Source organism: Corvus brachyrhynchos, unplaced genomic scaffold (genome assembly GCF_000691975.1).
Source record: "Corvus brachyrhynchos isolate BGI_N302 unplaced genomic scaffold, ASM69197v1 scaffold223, whole genome shotgun sequence".
NCBI classification, from domain to species: domain Eukaryota; kingdom Metazoa; phylum Chordata; class Aves; order Passeriformes; family Corvidae; genus Corvus; species Corvus brachyrhynchos.
The window spans coordinates 2180080-2199534 of NW_008237174.1; the positions used below are offsets into that span (position 1 = coordinate 2180080).

Sequence of the window (19455 nt, forward strand, 5' to 3'; positions counted from 1 at the left end):
CGGGGGGGGCGGGCGGCAGGCACGGCGGCGCAGCCCTCGGTGCAGCAGTACGTCACCGTCAAGGGCAGCCACATGCTGGCCCTGTCCCCGCAGAAACCCGTCGTGAGCACCGGCGAGGGGACGGTGCAGTCCAAGGTATGGGGCACGTGGGCATCTCTGCTGGGGTGGGAGCTGTCTTGTGGTGCTACTGCAACCCTTGGTGCTTCTTCCAGGGGAGCAGGGTCGTTTCTGCCTCGCTCCCAGGTGGCAGCACCATGGTTAGCTGCGTTCTTGTATGCAGAGGGGCTCGTATCCTGCTTCCGTGTAGTCCTTGGGAGGGGAGCAGGCTGAACAAGCACTGTTGCATTTTATTGTGTACAGGGACATCTCCTGCTTCTGTACAAGCCATTGTGACAGGGGGGTGGAGGTGCTTTTGAACTGTCAACCCAGAAAGCTGGCTGCCCTCATCAGCTCTTGCTGAAACTCATCCAGGTCGTTCCATAAGAAAAGGTGAATTCTTTCCTAGGAATGCAGGCCTGCAACACAAGAGAACAGCACAAATAGGGAGCAGGGTGGAGGCTGAGCCAGAACTAGCATTAGGTGAAAGCAATCCTACTTGAGTGGCAACTCAGCCATTTTACTGTAGGAGTCGTGCCAGTGCAGTCCTGCTTTGACAGGAGTGACACAGCTTCTGAGAAGGCACAGTGCAGTGACAAGATGACAGATGTGTCAGAAATTGTCTCCATTCTTGCCTCTTCCCATTTTGGACAGAGTCAAATGACATGCCAAGCACTAGAGATTACATACAGAACTTCCACATTTGCATAAGTAAATACTTCTTTTGCATTTGCAACATTTCCTTGTTCTTTTTGCTGCCTTTCTTGTCTGTTTGAGCAGGTATGCAGAAACTCATGTTCCGCTGCAGTTACTGTTAACACATAAAATTGGAGCACTTTGTGGGTTCTGCTTTGAGGCTGTAGTTTTCCCAGGGAATCTGTTCCCATGAATGCGTTGAAACTGAATTTCTGCATCTCTTTAATTCACCAAGGCAAATTTTATCTTCAGCTGGAATTAAGCCATTGCTTGTAAATCAGAAAAAAAGGAATTGCCCTGTAATTTTAATGAACTTAATCTTTTGTGGGTGTGCCGAGATCCTGATTGTGTTTAACAGTTTATCGTTTTACTTGGGATTGGCCTCTTGCCAACTTAATTTTGTTCCTGAATGAAGAGCTTCTGTTTGTGACCATGCACATCCTGAAGTATCTGGAAATGGGGGTCGTGTACCAGCTAGGATTCCCATGATGGCTATGGCCAGCAGTGCACCATCCCATCCTTGTTTGTTGCAGGTTGTTGGTGTTCCCGTTGGTTCAGCGTTGCAGTCAACAGTGAAACAAGCGGTGGCAATAAGTGGTGGCCAGATCCTTGTGGCAAAGTCCAGCTCCTCAGTAGCAAAGGCTGTTGGTTCGAAGCAGGTTGTGACTCAAGGTGTAGCCAAAGCCATCGTGAGCGGAGGCGGAGGGACAATTGTTGCTCAGCCCGTGCAGACTATAACAAAGGCACAAGTTTCTTCCACAGGGGCTCAGAAAAGTACATCTCAAGGCTCAGGTAGAGTAATTTTGCACCTTGTTAATAGCTAGTGATGGGTCTATATAATGATTTATTCAACTGCAAAATAACTATGCATGATTGAAAAACTTGAAAATGAGTATCTCTACTACTTTTCACAGAGCTCTGTTGGAAAATTCACGCTGAGATTAATAATAAAGAAAATGTTAATTCATTATCTGTAAGGGGGAAGAGAGAGCACATGTGCTTTAAAACATGCAGTGTTCTGGGAGTGGAGACTGGAATACAGGCACTGGGGAATGTGCAGGAGACCTAGCAGACTTTCATGGAGCCAGGTCTCACATTTTTGCCTGGCATTATGGTCCTTTCCCCATTAATCCAGCCAGCCCAAGCCAAAGTGTCCCTATTTCATCCCCACATCTTCCCCAGCGGTTAGAGGTACGGGAGTATGGGCAGAAGCATCCTGTCTGCATCTGCACACAGCTGCTTTAGCTGAGCACAGGCTGGGGCTCTGGGCTGTTGGAAAGCTGCTGTGTGGTGCCAGGGGCTGGAGGAAGCCTGCAGACCCCACGGCTGTGCCACTTTGGCCTGTGGCCACAAGTGGAACTGCACGCAGAGAGATTTTTTCCAGACCTATTAAAAAAAGTGTCTGTGCATCACTGGTGGAGTTAATCTGTGGTTAGAGCAGCTAAGGAGGGATTACTGAGGGCTAGTTGCATGTCACTGAGTGCTTCCATCCTGTGCAGATTTCAGTGCATACTACTTTTTGCAAGCAGCTCTTTTATTTCTTTCTATTCTCTCTTTCTAGTGATGGCTACACTGCAGTTACCAGCCACCAACCTGGCAAACTTGGCAAACTTACCACCAGGCACCAAGCTGTATCTTACCACCAACAGCAAGAACCCTTCTGGGAAAGGAAAACTGCTGCTGATACCCCAAGGAGCCATATTGCGAGCCACAAATAATGCTAGTTAGTCTTGCAGGGAAATCTAATGAGTTAAATAATGTAATCACTGCATAATTAATATGTTTGGCATTTTTGCTATAAAGCATCCTGGTGCTGTGGAAATCAGTAACGGGATAGGGTTTCTTTGTTCATGACAACCCATATGTGGTGGTTTTTAAGTCTGAGATCTCACAAGTGGCTTTTGTTTTCAGTGAAACTGCTTTTCATGCTGTGCTCTCAATGCAGAAACGTGCTTTTGTTAATAGGCCAGTGAATGGAACTCCGAGTGAAATACCTGCAGAACAACACAGCCTGCTGAGATAGTCCAGTGGGCGAGGTTTTGTGTGCAGTGTGCTGCTGCTGTAGGGAATGAGTACTGCAGGCTTTGGACTGTGTAGATGAAAGGATTTGCTGTGAGCCTTCTCTAGAATGCTGTCCTTGAGGCTGGCGTTGGGATAGGAGATGGATTGGGGGAAAAGTTTTTGCTCCCAATTCTGATTTGGCCTGCCTGAGGTATTATTCAGTTCAATATAAGGCTATAAATACCTAGCAACATAGCAATAGAGTACATGTCTACTGAAAAAGTAGATACTCTTGCTGAAGGTATTTTTGGGATGTAGAACTTGTCTTGGGAGCCCCATTGCTTGAGATTTAGGGGGGCAGCTGGGGCAGTTCAGCTTTGATAATCTCATTGGCAGCAAGGAAGATCAAATGCTTGTGATGTTTATGACAGAGCCATGAGTATTTTTTTACCCTCGTTTCTTACTGAGAGACTGCAAAGAATTTGCTGTTCAGGCTGTTCCTTCTGGAGATGTACCAATATCAAAGTGTCACTGCAATTGCCACAGTTTGGTATCCATGATCCATTATTCTATTAACAAAATTGCATTGACAGCCAGTGAAAGTAAAATTAAGAAGCCAGTGAAATTCAGAGTATTTCCAGAGCTTTTGCTGCAGATCCATAACCTGCAAAAGAGTGATGAAAAGATTGTTCTTCTGTTGGACAGCATTTTCATTTGATAGAAAGTTCAAAACAGCCTGAAAGGAGCTTTGCTTGCCCACCAGCCCTCCTAGTTTTCCCAATAGCCCCTCTTGTTCATGGCATTAGCTGAGCTGTAAGAGAGCACAGCAGCACAGCTGAACTCTACTGAATAATGTTACTTGGCTGCAAAAGACATGGCACCAAATGTCTTGCAAAGTCTTTTCAAGTACCTGTATATACAGGGATGCTTTAGCAGCTGACACTGTCTTTTTACCAAAGGGTCAAGTCTTTTCCTCTGATTACAGGTCTTCAGTCTGGTTCTTCTACGAATAGTGGAGGAGGAGGAGGAGGAACCCAAAGCACAAGCAGTAACTTGTCCCAGCACCTCACCTATACATCCTACATCCTGAAGCAGACACCCCAGGTCAGTGGCACAAGCATCTCAGTTGAAGCACATTGACACTTCATGCTGCAGTGGTGTTAGGTGGATGTCCTGTGGTTCTGTAGTGTGTGAAACGTTCTTGGATTCTGCTGTCTGGATCTTATTTGACTTTTCTCCATCAGAAAGTGTTCTGCAGCAAGAAGGCTGTATCCAGCTCTTAGTGCAGGAGCATCCAGTGTAATTAGCAGTGCATTGTTTCAGAAGATGAAATGTTGTGGCTATATTATAGCTACAAGCTTTTATCTGTTATTGACACTCCTAGATTTCTGTTGACTCTTAACTGTGTTTCAAAGTGCTGACCTCCCTGATGTATTTCTGGAGCAGGGCACCTTTCTGGTTGGCCAGCCTTCGCCTCAGAGCTCTGGGAAGCAGCTGACTCCAGCATCAGTTGTTCAGGGCAGTGTAGGAGTTGGATCATCTTCCACACAAGGACAAGCCCTAAAAGTGATAACTGGACAGAAAACAGCTCTGTTTACACAGGTAACGTGCAAGTGATGTGTTTCTCTCTTACTAGTTTTGTCAGATAAAATATAGGAACCACAGCCACACATTACTGAGAGCATTTCCTTTCACTGTTGTTTGGTTTGATGTGGGTTTTTGTACAATTGTGGTGCTGGCTGTACCACGATGAGGAAAGCACACAAAGGCTTACTTTCATCAGACTACAGATTTCCAGCTTTCTCTTCTCAGAGGGGGTCAGCTTGCAATCTGTGTAAACTTGGGGTTGCTGCTTTGTAAACGGGCTCTGGGATTTCTTACTGAAATGGAATTGGAAAAGTGAATAGAGTCAGGTAAAAAAATGTGCTTAAATACTTCAATGCTAGAAATCGGCCACCTGCTAAAGCTCTTAAAAATCTTGGGTTTGGTGTCCCTCAAAGGTCTTTCTGAAAACTACCAAGTAGTCCCTATGAAATTCAAATGCCCCAAGAGTACTTGCAATTGATTATCCAAAATTCAAGATGGATAGACATATATTTGCAAAGTCAGCACTGATAAAGTTGATTCCTGAGGTGATAATTTTGTTCCAGCGATTATTGCCAGAACTTGATTTTTTTCAAAAGTGTTTTGAAAATATTTTCTAGTAACATAGAAAGCATTTATCTTGTTTGTTTTGTTGTTGTTCTGTTTTGATTTGGTTTTCTAAAATAATTTAAAACCCAAACTAATAGACTGTTTTCCTTATGCTGCATTCTTTCTCAAAGGCTGCATCCAGTGGACAGACATCACTGGTGAAAATATCAGATGGGTCTATAAAATCAGTGCCTGCCTCATCCCAGCTCTCCAAACCTGGCACCACTGTGCTGAGAGTATCAGGAGGTGTCATCACCACGGCTGCTGCTCCTGCCATGGCCCTCCCCACAAATGGGGTGGCCCAGGTGAGAAACAGCACTGTCAGTATTCTGTAATGCAGTGTTTGCACTCTTGCCACAACAGTCCCAGGAAAGGACTTGTACTGTTTTGTCCCACTGTTGGTATTCTTCCCAGCCAGCTTGCTGGTGGATCTGCTCTTCCTTGTATCAAGCAGCAGTAAGCAGACTGTAGGTGCTCCTGAGACCACAGGCCCTGCACAGTGCTCGGTGCCCAGGCTGCTGCCAGCAGGCATCTGCGCTCCTGGCTGTGTGCAGAGGGTGTCACTGCTCTCCACCCAAGGGCAGCTGTGTCAGTGCAGCCTGGGAAGGAGCTGGTTTGGCATGGAGGGAGGCAGGATGCAAAACATTTGCATTCTAAAGTGAGTGCTCTTGTGGGTGGATGCAGCCATGTATCCAATTGATGCAGGCTGTCCACCTGCAGTGGAGCTGCAGTTCATGGAGAGGGGAGGAGGCAGCAAAATAGTGTGTAATTCACTCTGAGCCTGTTTCTTTCTGTTAGCCCCTAATCTGTGCCTCCCAAATACCTGTGGAGAGTTGCTGCCATGCTGCCACAGCCTTCATTCTATATGTGTGGGGGCTTTCGGATATGAGCTTGAGAATCTCTTGCTTCCTGACAATGGATAGATAAATATTTGGGTTTGCTACTTTTATTGCTTCTATTATCTTGTTGTGCTTATTTTTGAACCACCTGTGACATGAAAAGGGATTTGTTATCCCTTTCTGCCTCTTATGCAGCAAACAGATAATGCAGGTTCCAGTTCATCATCTTCTGGAACTCCTGCAGCAAAGACATCTGGACAGCAACACCAAACCTGTGTAAGCCAGAGCCAGTCTACTTCATCAGTAGTGAATAAGACTGCGACTTCCAGTGTTGTAAGTGTTGCTTCCTTGATGACTACGCCAACGCCTGTGACGGGAAAAGCTACAGTATCAGGTATTAAACTCCCTTCACACCTTTCCTAGAGAAAGTTTAGAATCCAGGTGTGAGTTCTGTAGATGTCTTCACTGTAAATGGAAGAATATAGAGTCACCTGCATTTGTGAGTGTGTAAGTGTCATGCTTTCTAAAACATCTTATTAGCATCACTTCTGGCTTAGCCAAGGAAGTTTCTAATAATTTGGCATCCTTTCGGTATTGACTGTATCTGTTGCAAATAACAGCACAAGTTGCCCTTTGGTGTTGGAGAGGGATTTTGGTTTTCATGCCAGGTTCTCACTAGAAGATGCATTCTCCCTATCAGGAGCACAGTGTGTCACTGAGTGGGGAAACTATGAAGATACCAGCAGTACTACAGATTTGATTAGTTTGTGAAACTCCACTGTATGCAGAGAAGTTGCATGTGCAGAATTTGTCTCTGAGGATTTGCATCTGCTCTGTTGGGGTTGAAAAGGAGAGAGATGTCGATTAGAGGGAACTGAAGCCTTTGAAGTCAAAATTCATTAGATACGGTGAAGTAGGCTGGATCTGGATCACTCAAGTTAATAAAATGAGGTAATAAAAATGGACTGCCCTTATGTGGAGGGGAGTTCTCCGTGTTTAGTTTTATTGTATTCCATCATCTTTCATATCAGGGAGAGCAAATACAGCAGGTTTGAGAGTTAGGAGTTAAAACTGGAAATTTTTGTATAGATTAATTTACCTGCTGGCATGTTCTGTTCACTTGAAGTGGTTTCTTATAAAGTGAAAGCAGAGTGAAAATACAGAAAAGAGAAAGTAACTGACACTGAGCTCATCTGACAGTGTCTTTTTGAAGCAGCTCTTCTTGTTTCCTCTCTACTCAGACTTTTAAACTTCTCCTTTCTCATGAGTATATTTTACCCAGAGCTTGAAAATAAACAGCATAGACTTCTAAGACTGACATAACCCTGCAGGAAGCAATTCAGTATTTTTCTCTGTGCTAGGAAAGTGGCCAGGTGGGGTTTTTTGTAGGAAATAAGCCATACTAAACAGCTTTCAGATTAAAACTCCCATTTATATATGAGAATGGTGTCTAGATTCTGTTTGTGGAGTTTTTTGTAACCTGAGGCATTGACTTCTTCGTGGAAAACTCTTCAAGAATCTCAGAAGGAACAGTGGCTATAAAACATGTTATTTCAATGTAATAACAAACAAAAACTCAAACAAAACTGTTGAAATTCTGAACATTTGTGTTTTTAAAGGCAACTTTTTAAAAAGGATTTCAAATTTTCCCTTGTTTTGTATCAAGCAATGTCTCCCGCCCACCAGGCTGATAGGGTATGTTGAAAAAGTCCCTTCTTACCAGCCTTGCTGTTGGGTCCCTTGCTGTCCTACCCTGACACATCAGTATGTCCCACACAAAGGACACTCACTAGGTGAGCCTTCCTGCCTGGAGGTGAAAGCCTGACTGACCAGTGCTGGGCATCCGTAAAAACCAAGGCATCTTCACCAGACCTTGCATGTCTAGTACTTGGAAGGCCAGCTGTGTTTCAGTACTGCTACTACTACTGCTAATAATAATAATATAAAGAAAATGGAAACTTTAAGTCAAAACAAATCATAATTACAAAATTGCCGTGGTGAAACTAAGAAGTTTATTGTTGTCAATGTTTTAAAATAGAAGCCTGCTAAATTTCCACAATCTGAAGAAAAGTTAGCTACAGATTGAATACAATTACATGGAAAATAGCCAGTTTACCAGTAGAAAGGATGGACATAGGCCCAAATCTCAGTGTTAGACTGCTGGCTGTGGTTGCTTGGGATGTCATCACAAGGAGATGACATCTCCTTGTGGAGGAGAGAGCTGGCAGACAAGTGATGAGTACTCCTCACCCATGGAACTATGGCGCAGCTTGGAGTTGTGCTGGTATCTCCTGAAGTTGCTGAGTGCTGCCATTGATAATGCTGTTAATATCTGAATGTCCTGCTTGTTCTTTTGGCCTTGACTAAAGTCAGGGATTTCGTTCGGTCTCCAGTTTAATGTACTTCACGGCCTGATTAGCCATCCTTATGGGTGTGTTCAGTGCACGTTGCAGACAGACACACGACAGTTCAGCTATGTCCTTTGTCAGACCTGCTGCACAGCAGCCTTGGGCTTGTCCCATAGTTGGAACAGGGTTGATTGTGCTCTGCTGACTGCAGTGGATGCTGCTAAGCTGAACTGCAGAGGTGTGAGTGGCACTGGGATACCTCCCTGAGAGCAGCTGTGTGAGTACAACAGAGCTGTAGTTCACTGGCTTATCACAGCCTTGAACACAAGGTCTGGTCCTGACAAGAGTGTTTTACTCTGCTGAGCCTGCTTCAGTTGAAAGGTTTGTTACATCAGCTTTGCTTAAGATTCCTTAGGTAATTAGGAGATTTGCTTTATAACTCTGAGAGTGCTGTGCAGCGTGTAACAGTGTGCACACTGCGGTGCAGCACTACAGAGTTTGAGCCATCACTTGTGTCAGGGAAAACTCATCCTGGCAGCTCACCGAACTGTGGCTTGTTAAGAGGATGGCAGTGCTAGGTTACATGCCATCCTGCTTCAAGCAGAAAGGGAGAGAAGTAGCTGGAGATAAACTAACTGGTGTGTTTTATTTAACATTTTGTCTTCCGTTCTTCTTGCAGGGTTGCTAAAAATCCACTCAAATCAGTCTAGTCCACAGCAGGCTGTTCTGACAGTTCCCAGCCAGCTTAAACAGCTCGGTGTAAACACAGCTTCTGGAGGTGTTCAGACAATACTCATGCCTATGAACAAAGGTAAAGGGCAGAGGAGGATGACAGATGGTGTTTGAAAATCTCCTTTGACACAGGGTAGCACTTGGTCACTGTTGGCATACATGGTCTGAAGTAGAGATAGAAGAAATTGTAGCAAGGAATTCATCCCTAAACTTTGTGCTGCAAAAAGAGTGTGTTGCTTCTGAAAATTTTAATTTGTCGAAGTGTATGAAATTTGATTTTCTTTTTCTTCTTTGTTGCCCCCCTCCTTTCTTTTTTTCTTTTCATCGCCAGTGCTACAGTCACTTTCTACCAGCAAAGTTTCAGCAGTTTCAGCAGTTACAGCAGCAAGTACAGTTGTCCCAAGTCCCTCCACAGCATCCATTGCCAAAGGTAACAAGGGATTTCTTAGTAAGATGAGTAGTAAAAATAAGCTGATGCTGCTTTATGCAAGTGGCCTATGAAAGTAGACTCCGTGACTGTGGGTTCCTTTATTTCCATTATTAGTAGTTTAAATCAAGTTAAAATGACACCTGGGGACTAGGAATTTAACAGTGACTTCCCCCTCAACAAATCCCACAGCATAGACAAGTATGGAGAAAAATGAGAATGTTCTAGAAAGCTACAAGGTGTAGCTTAAACACTTACTGTTTCAATCCGTATTTGCAGAACTGCATAGAGCAGTAAGTATTTAACCACAGACTGCAGTTCTCAGACAGATGGACTGGAGGTTGCTTTCCAGCAGCACTAGCTGTAGACAGCACATGTCCCTGTGCACACAGAGGGGAAAGAGGTACCTACAGTCCTTCCCAGAATAAAGCACGGGGCAGAGCTGACACACCTGAAGTCCAGTTATGGCAGAACTGTCATGTCTCTCTCCATCCCAGCTGCATGACCAGACTGCCTGGTTATTTGGGTTCGGCACGTCTCTCACTGCTTCTGTCTCACCAGAGGTCTGTCCTAGACATGAGAAAGTTCAGGTGTCAGAATCAGTGATGTCTTCTAAAAGTTGTCACTTTGAAATGTCACTTCTTGTTAAAACTTGGTAGCTTTCTATGCAGCTCTTTGTTTGCAGATTGGCCAGGCAGTTCAGTTTAGATCAGGCAGTCATATGCAAAACAGCAGCAAATGATTATGCAGGTTTTCTGACAAGGATGAGAAGTGAGTGTGGAGATTTGTGGGGGGAACATGTTCTGGTAGGTCCCTTTCAGCAGAATTGAAGGTCAAATTTGTTCTTGCTTAGCAATGAGAACGTAAACAATAAATGAAGTGATGTTATGTAAGACCTTTAGTCTTACTGGAGTCTCACAAGACTGTCTGGTACTTTTATCAAGCTGGCTGTACTTTTTGTCTTAAAATGTGTTCTGTTTCTTTGAAGTTAAGATGGAGCCTGATTCAACAGGACAAAACTGCAGTTCTGTGGGTACCCAAGAAGGCCAAGCAGCAGTTAAAACAGAAGAGAGCTCTGAACTTGGGAATTATGTTATCAAGTAATTGTTCATTTCTCTATAAGGATTTCTGATCTTTGAAGTATTGAGGGAATGGAGATGGTCCTAGGGATGCCTGCAGTAGTGTTACTTTGACCTAGAAATACTTTTTATAATAGATTATAATTAATACATATCTATTATATATATATTTATAATTTTATAATTATAAATACTTTATAATTTATGATTTTATAATTTATATATAAGTATATAAATTACAATTTTTATAATAAATTATTAAATCTTCTGTCCCATACACTGCTGTATCTGTACTAATCCTCTTGGGTGGCATTTGTTTCAGACAGTGTTGCAATGTTTTATTTGTGAATGGATTTGTATGCAGGATTCATGAAAGAGGAGAAATTATTTGAAGATTTGCAGTTGTTTTGGGCTTTTTTAAAATCACAGACTGCTAAAATCTCTCTATCATCCTCTGCTTGTATATTGCCATTGCATGTCCTTAGTCAGGTCACACTGCCCAGTGAAATGCAGCTCTGAAAAGGGGCATCTGAAATCAGTAGAGCTGTCCACCTTCTAGCCTTTCAAGTCTTGCTAAACTCATATACTTCTGTAATTACTTAGTATGAGGGCTGCTTTGCTTCAGAATTAGAATTAAATAATAATGAGTATTTGATCACTGGATGCTGTGAAATCCAGTGCCTTGTTTGTGATGCTTTTGCAAGTACTTCTTAGTGTTTTTTCACCAGAACTCGAACTGCAGAATTTTCTCTGCATATTTCTTGCAGTGTGTAGGACGTCTCTTCTGCTCTTGATTCCTCCAACTTTCCTGTCTCTGTGTTTCGAAAAGTTTTGTTATCTCAGCGTATCCCTGAAGATACTACCCTGATGGAGAGTGTGTAAGAGACAGGAATAAATGTCCAGTCACTACACACTGAAAATTATCTCAGTTATAAGATAACAGTTGGAAAATACAGTTCCTGAGAGTTAAATAGACTATGTCTGGTTAAGTAAAGTCCTGTAAACAGAAAGTTTCCTATGCAGTATCCCGTGTTTCCTACTGGGACAACCTGCACTAGTTACCTCTCAAAGTAGTGTTGCAGCTTGCGAGATAATGCAGCGGTTTTCTCCAAGCCTGTCTTCAGTTTCTTCAGCCTGACAGATGCAGCTTCAGATGTGGACATTTTGGCAAGAGGAGGGGCTGTTGGAAATACCTTCACTGGATTGGGGTATAAGAGTTTATCCTCACACCGCTGTTTGTAATGCCTTGGGGCTAAAGGCTTTAAACCATGCAGTGATTTTAAAACCTTTTACATCTGATTCATTGCTTCCAACAGCAGTCTTCACTGTGATTCTTTTTATCCTTTGCAGCATAGAATATTTGGAGAACATCCAGCAGCTTTTAACAGCAATAGTGAAGAAGGTTCCATTAATTGCTGAAAAAAGTAAGCAGTAAATGAAAAGGCTTTGCTCTGTATTGTCAGTGTATCAACAGAATGCCTTGCATACTCCGTAGCCGCAGAAGTTACTAAAAGGTGGAATGAAATGAAGCCATTCTCCTAGAGAGCTTACTCCAGGGGTTATTCTGAAGATGCTTAGAATTAGGTTCTTCCAGTAAAGTCAAGTATGTTGTTAGCAGCTAAAATCTTTCATCTGTTTTTTTCCTTAGAAATAGATTGCATTTCTTCACATAATGGCTGCAAGTAGGTCTTCTTTTTCCTGGTTTGTCCTTAATGGATGTGCTTTTTTCTTTTCTTTTTTTAAATTTAACACTAGGGTTTCAGTGAGCTGGCAAATACAGTAACATAGCTTAACACTGAAATGTGCTTGTTATTGGCGTTTTTGCCTTCTTTTTTAAACAAAAGGGGATAGTTTGCAGAGAAATATTTTAATCTTGTGTGGTACTTTATTATTTCATTCCTCGTACTCATGTACATAACTGAAAATGTTTCGACTTTCTCTGGTAACTAATGCACTTTGAACAAGTGGTAGTGGAGACTGGGTAGAGCAGACCCTTGCAAGCAAAGGCAGCAAAGTAGGAGTGAGAAGCACAGTAAAGCCTTCATCACATACAGCTCTTGCACTTTTGCCAGGAAACCTTTTCACTGTTGTTTCATTTTTATGTTGTAATTTGTTTGGAAAAAAAAAAGCAAAACAGTTTTCCAGAAGAAGAGACTTTGACTAGTGAGGCAGACTTAGAGGTGTACATAATAGAGCTTGCAGTGGGAAAGAGGCTTAAAACAGCCCATAGCTACAGGTGTCTGTGTATATGACCAAGAGGGAGGCTGGTTTTGCATCCAAAAACTAGTGTCAGTGTCTCTTGGACAGAGCAGAGCATGTGTAAGAGTTAGTTGCAGTCATTGAGCCTATGAGCATGAAAGGCATTTCCCTTTCCCTCTTTGCTGAATAACATCAAACCCAGAGTTCATCTTACTTCACTTACTGAAAATTTAATAGTGTTTTTGATTTTGTGGTTTTTTAGGTGAGGATGTAAGCTCTTTTTGTGCCGGTTCAGTGGAACAGTATTACAGCTGGAATATTGGGAAGAGGAGGGCAGCCGAGGTAATTCTCTCATCCACTGTTTCATAAGCAGTCACTAGGAACACAAGAAGGATTTCTGAATTATGGAACCTTCCTTGTCTGTTTTGTTTCCTGAATAAATCTGACTTTAAATGGCAGCACCCCTTACTGCAAGGTGCACTGACTTGTGTTCAGATGGTGATCCAGTTTATTGTTCACAGGCTTTCTCAAGCAGAAAGGATGCTGAAGGTCATTTTTCAGTTTATTTATAGTAAGATGGTTTTTGAAGCATTTTAAAACTTTAAATTTTTTCAAAGGGGTAGTACTTTATCCTCATCTCTCCTCTGTGGCATGTTACAGTCAAGGGAATTTTACCCAACATATTTTATCTGTCTTTTTAGGGGATTGTGTCTGTTTTCTGCAGGATGAGAACTGAGGGATCTGACATAAGCAGTACTAGTGCTGGAATAGATTGTCAGTTCACCAAAGATAAATATTTCAGTTAACCTGGACCTTTTGTATTGTGGTTTCCCTCTATTTCTTCACAACTTTGCCATCTTGCTGTGTAGTTTTACAGGGAAGATGTTAACTAACACTGAATTAGATCCTCTGCTGTTGCCAGCTTAAATGATCAAAGAGTTTAACCAAATTTTAAGAACATATTTTGCTCTAGTGGATTTCTTGCACTATGCCATCTTTGGTGTTACTTGGGAGATGAGGCATTTCAAGTCAAGACAAATGTGACAAGGCCCCTGTAAATGTGTGTCCCTTTTCTTGAGATTTTTTTTGGATGATAAAGCAAAGTCTAAATGACCTGTCAGAAGTCACTCTGACTTCTGAGAAAATCATGTTCCTTTTCTGTTTCCCTTGCAACCTGGATTATGTTTCTGGGCTGTAAGTAAGCTAACCGTAAATGTTCTGGCCAGTGTAATGAGCTTTCTCTTTGGTTGGTCACAGTGGCAACGAGCAATGACAGTGAGAAAGATCCTACAAGAAATCGTAGAGAAGCATCCCAGGTTTCACAGTATCACCCCCCTGAAAACAAAGCACGTGGTGCACTGGTGTCGATGCCATGGCTACACTCCCCCTGACCCCGAGGCCTTGCGGAACGATGAGGACTCCATTGAGGATGTGCTGACACAGATAGACAGTGAGCCAGGTGAGTGTGGAGGGACAGGAAGCTCCTTTCTGCCAAAGACACTGTTTATTAAATGCCTGTGTTCAAGCACATCTGGAGAAGGGGATTCTTACTGTCTTTGCTTTAACTTAATTCAGTCTGGAATAACAAAACTTGGAGATTGTAAGGGCAGGCCTACAAGTGGGGCTGTCCCTTGTTCCTGTCAGTCCTGATGGTTCTCTGGGGCTTCTCTTGGTTTTTATTGTGCTTTGGGGCTCTTGGAGGCTCAGTGTAGATAAATCTCATGAAAGATGATTTTTTTCTCCACAGTGTAATCATTTATAAGTGGATACACAAAGTTAGCATAGGGAGTAATGACATTTCTGCCCTAGGGTAGGCTTAGCCTCTGTTAAGACTTACCATGCAAACAGTGTGAATGAGTTCAGGTACAAAACAAAAAAAACAAACCTGGCAGTGGCAATGTGGAGCTCAGTGGGAGTTAATTTATCTCCAAAAGTGAGGTGAATTGGCCCGTTGAAGCTTCATGCTTTGTATTACAGCTGCTACATTATTCCACTAGCACAGCTCTAGGATCCCCACAGTTCATTTTAGTATATATTAAAATCATGTCTTTAATTTCATCCTTTCTTCACAGTTAAGCTATCTTGTTTCACCTTCAGATAATCCCTTTCCAAAAGCTGAGTGTTCTTCTGTTCTGATCGTTCAGGGATTTAAGGTATTTCACAGAAGTGTATGGTATTGATTATATGTTGTAAAGTCTGGCCCTGCATTGCAGTTGTTGAAGGTGGAAAGGAAGCCTGCATCTACCTTATAATATTTTTATTTAAATCACTGTATTTGTGTTTGTCTTTGAAGAGCAGAATCTGTTTACTGCATAGCTTTGCACTGAAGGTTTTACCAGCTCGTGTCAATCATGCAGAGAAGAGCTTACCCTTCTGCCATTCCACTGGGAACCTGTCTTCTGATTTTTTTAAGCAGCATGATAACGCTCATCACAATGTAAAAGATGATTTTGCACTACATTGTGCCTGCATAGTAAAAGCTCCACTTCTCTAAGCAAGTTGAAGAGCATCAGACTGATTTGCCAGTTGCCAAAAAGCTTAAAAAGCTTCTGTGAGAATGTTTGGGAGACTGACATAAGCTTGTTTTGTATGAAATACAGCCTTCTTGATTGGTGTAGGAGCAGATGTGGGAGAGAACCATGAGTGTCATGAAGATGTAATTAGAAGGCTCTCAATGACTGTGTGCATTTCTATTCATCCTTATATTTGGTAGGCACTACAAAAATAACTTGCAATTACCTTAGTTTCTTACCATATTTTGAGTGTGCATCTGTTTATAAACAGCTTTCCCTAACCCATCATGTGTTAATTGATTGCTTCTATTTCAGAATGCCCTTCATCTTACAGCAGTGGTGAGGAGCTGTGCCGAAAACTGGAGGAACTACAGCAATTTCTGAAACAAGAACCAGAACATGAAGAGGAAGTAGATATTCTCAACTTCAGCGAGCCATTAAAAATAAACATTAAGAAAGAACAGGAGGAGAAACAAGAAGAGATGAAGTTCTACATGGCTTCCTTGCCTGCATCAGAGTTTGTGAGGGACACTGCTGAGAAGGTAATGAATGAATCATAAAGCTAATTAGAATTATTGTGAAGCTAGTTGTGGTCTTACATTTATTTAGTTGCATTTCTTTCATCTATATAGGCCTCAGGACTTTTAAACGAATTTTTTTATAAATGCCCTGGAAAAACGGGACCTTCTGACTCAAGACACGCAGCTGCCAGTTCTGGCAGGGGAAAGGGAAGAGTGCCAGCTGGGAGCTCACTTCAGAGTAGCTGTTTTGCAGGGCTTAGTACAGAAAAATTATCTTGAAAGGCTAAAAGCAAGGATAAATTGAGGGATGAGGAGCACTAGCACTGAATTCTTCCTGTCCCATCATGCAGAAGATGTGGTCTTGTTGCTTGGACCAATGCTGTGTAACAGCAGTTCCTGAAAAGGGACTGTGGTAAAACTTAGCAAATTTCTCTACTGCTTGAATTATCTTCCTCCTATTCAGTTCAGGGCAAAAGAGAGGGAGGTCTTTTGTCTCAGCAGCAGGAGCGAGAGAGGCTGTTGTACCAGAGGAGACGGGAGCAGCAGGAGGGGTTTGCATGGAGCAATTGTTGGAGAAAGAAAGGATCTCCGCCCCCACCTCACCTGCTGACACCAAGGGACAAAACTTTGGTTCTGCAGTGTATCTGGTCTCTTGCTATGTAGGTGACAAAGGCATGGGTACAATGAGAGTGGATCTGAAAGATGAAACACTCTTTTGATGTGGAACTTCTGTGCCAGGAGTACTGTTTAAAGTGGTTTCAGTGGCCATAGCTGGGTGCAGGAAAGATGATGAGTAGATGGATTGAAGATATGTACAATTTTAAAATGGAGCTTCCCTTCTCAACCCAAAGATACCCAGTGCAGCCAGGGTTTTGTGTGGACACTGAAACAAAAACTAAAACCTGCTTTTGTTTCTTCTGACTTCCAGAGGCATTTCTACAGGCTGTGCTAATTTTACCCAGATTTTTTAAAAATTAAGCCTGAGATTATACTGCTTGAAAGTTCCGTAGTGTCTACTTGCTTCTCTTTTAACTACCCTTTGTAGTAGGGTTTTTTTCTGTTAATCTTATCTAATTGTAGTACAACGTGAGTTGTGTTATTTGATATAGTAATTTTTTTTCTCTTGTATTTTATAGATAGGGATTTCTTTTCAACCTGCTGAGGTACAAAAGAATGTTTATGCATCTGTAATAGAAGATATGATTTTAAAGGTAAGAAATTACTTCACAGGAAGGGCTTGTCTGTAATTGTGTCAACTCAGCAATTAGAAAAAAAGATGGAATATCTTTATTAATATGCATTTATCAAATCAAAGTCTGTCGTTCTGCATTAATAGATAGATACATAGCTGCCCAAAGAGGGTCATACACTTCCGTGTGGGTTTTCAGTTTTCTAACTGATTTGTTGGCTTGGACACAGAATAGTGATTTGCAAATTCTCACTGTGTGGGTTTTCAGTTTTCTTGGACACAGAATAGTGATTTGCAAATTCTCACCACCACTAAGATACTGACTCATTCTGTAATTTTGAAAGTACCCCTTGCTTTGTCCTTCCCTTCAGAACTGGGGGGAATCTTTCAGATTGTTTAAGACTTGATTATTTTATACAAGGTTAGCTATATTTTCCTAAATACTGCCCAGTTCCTTTGCCCAGCTTGTCTCTGCTGGGAGACTGCTGAATTCCTGTGGACAGTAACAATTCTGCCGTGTGCGAGAAACTGTTTCTCTATCCTCATCACTTCTGGAAAAACAGAGAAATGGTTTTGCACCAAAATTTGAACAGCAGAGATCTGGAGTTCTTGGGTTTGGACTGAAGGCTAACAGAGATTATTTCTAGCAGCACTCTGGTGCATTTCATGCCGAAGATGATTTTTGGGGTTGTTTATACAGACTGCAGCTTATCAGAAGATGAGTTTTACAAAAGTTAATTGATTCCAGGTGGCACATGCACTCATGTGCGTGCCTGTGCTGTGCTTCCTGTTACCACAGTTGAACTCTGATACAGATACATCCATTTGTAGACACAGATTGTAGCCATCAGGTTGCTCCATTCTAATTGTAGTTGTGCCAGCTTTCCTCACTGAACATTCCAGAAACCTCTCCTCTGGTCTTGATACAGCACAGAAAGCCAAGAGCCTTAATTAGCTTTTGACTGCACCTTGGTTAAGCCAAGTGTTGGGCATATGGCTGCCCAGGCTGGGAGGTTTCTGTGAGCGTGTCTTGACACAAGCCTGGTGACCACAGGGAGTGGGCTGGAATGCAGGTACTGGCTCCCAGGAGAATATCTGCAGTCTGCCATGTACAAAACCAGCTCTGGTGGGTGAGAGGAAGGGTCCTGAAATGCTCTTGGAAGCACAGGCACTGGAACATTGGATCCACTCTGCTGGGCACGTACTGCTCTTCAGGTCTGGAGGGAAACCAGGCTGGGCAGTTGCAGCCTGAGCTCTGGGTCTCTTTCTGTTAAATAAACTCATGCCTTAAGTGATAAAACTCACTTGGGTGTCTTGAACTGCCCTGTGCTGATCGACTGAGGATTGAAGCGAGCCAGGATTTCAGCTGCTCTAACACTGGTACTTGAGCAAATAGCAAGTTCCTTTGCTCTTTTTGTCATGCTGTGTCCTAATGCTGTCTCTTGTCTCAGGCCACTGAACAGCTGATGAGTGATATCTTACGGCAAGCGCTCGCTGTGGCGTACCAGACAGCTCCTCACAACAGGTACAGCACCAGGGCTCCTCTGCCACCACTTACACCAGCACTAAGGACTTCAATGGCTTCAGGAATTTAGTCAGGCTTTGTGTGGCTCAGACCACGAGAGTGAGGGAATTTATGGACTATACTCTGAGAAGACCCAAGCCTTAAGAGAGAGTTTGTCATTTTGTGGCTCCCTAGTGGGAAAGGATGGGAACATAAACATTAAAAACCAAGGCAGGATTCTCTGGTGTTGCCATGCCTCAGAGGCAGATGACCTGTTTCTACAGAGCCACGCTGGAAGGACCTGCTCACTCTTGCCCATCTCAGGTTACTGTGTAGACAACTTAGCTGTGGCTTGCCAGAACTTAAACAACGTAAATAATCTCTTTATTTTACTGATACACACTTTTCTGCCTCAGATGCTGAGTGATTTTTATAGAATCATAAAATTATTTGGATTGGAAGGGACCTTAAAGATCATCTTGTTCCACCCCTTGCCATGTGCAGGACACCTTCCACTGTCCCAGGTTGCTCCAAGCCCCATCCAACCTGGCCTTAAACAGTTCCAGGGATGAGGCAGCCACAGCATCTCTGGGCCACCTGTCCAGTGCCTCACCACCCTCAACAGTAAAGAGGTTTTTTCTAATACCTAATGATTAGGCCACATTTTGATTTCTGTTCAGCAGCATGACTTGGGATAGCTTAAATTGATTTAAAAAACCCAAACACTATGAGAAAACGCTCAGTTTAAATATTCACTTGTATGCAATACATAAATATTTACATAATATATAAGAAAGTATGTATATATGTTGTATATAGAAGTACATACACAACAACTGTGCTATACAAGTTCAAGAACTCATGCTTCAGTACTTGCTTTTCCTACCCCAGTGCCCAACAGGTTTCCCCCAGTCATCTGAGTGGCTTTTTTTGTGCTGTGATATTTTAATGCTTTCCCTGCATTGCTCTAACACCTGCTCTTATATCCTTTTTTTGCTTTGATTGTTATTTTTGCTTTCTCTCCCTCCTCCTCCCATTGGTAAATTTATTGACTTGCTGCTTTATGGATATGTGGTTTTTTGTGTATTATAATAGCATCTCTGGTGCATTCCCTGCAG

General features: G+C 42.6%; 1 protein-coding gene across 7 annotated transcripts in view; it reads left to right on the top strand.

Annotated features, from left to right (window-relative positions):
• YEATS2 (YEATS domain containing 2) overlaps positions 1-19455 on the top strand; it is a 48338-nt gene that overhangs the window by 25260 nt on the left and 3623 nt on the right. For 6 of the 7 annotated variants that reach the window (XM_017728796.1, XM_017728795.1, XM_017728799.1 and 3 more), the window contains 16 exons: positions 20-135; positions 1326-1584; positions 2354-2515; positions 3779-3897; positions 4240-4395; positions 5118-5291; positions 6021-6219; positions 8853-8984; positions 9237-9335; positions 10321-10432; positions 11762-11835; positions 12873-12952; positions 13868-14069; positions 15439-15665; positions 16781-16855; positions 18285-18358. In XM_017728796.1, the coding sequence (XP_017584285.1) occupies positions 20-135; positions 1326-1584; positions 2354-2515; positions 3779-3897; positions 4240-4395; positions 5118-5291; positions 6021-6219; positions 8853-8984; positions 9237-9335; positions 10321-10432; positions 11762-11835; positions 12873-12952; positions 13868-14069; positions 15439-15665; positions 16781-16855; positions 18285-18358 (2260 nt within the window). The remainder of the gene's footprint in view (positions 1-19; positions 136-1325; positions 1585-2353; positions 2516-3778; positions 3898-4239; positions 4396-5117; positions 5292-6020; positions 6220-8852; positions 8985-9236; positions 9336-10320; positions 10433-11761; positions 11836-12872; positions 12953-13867; positions 14070-15438; positions 15666-16780; positions 16856-18284; positions 18359-19455) is intronic. The other variant, XM_017728798.1, reaches the window with a different exon arrangement.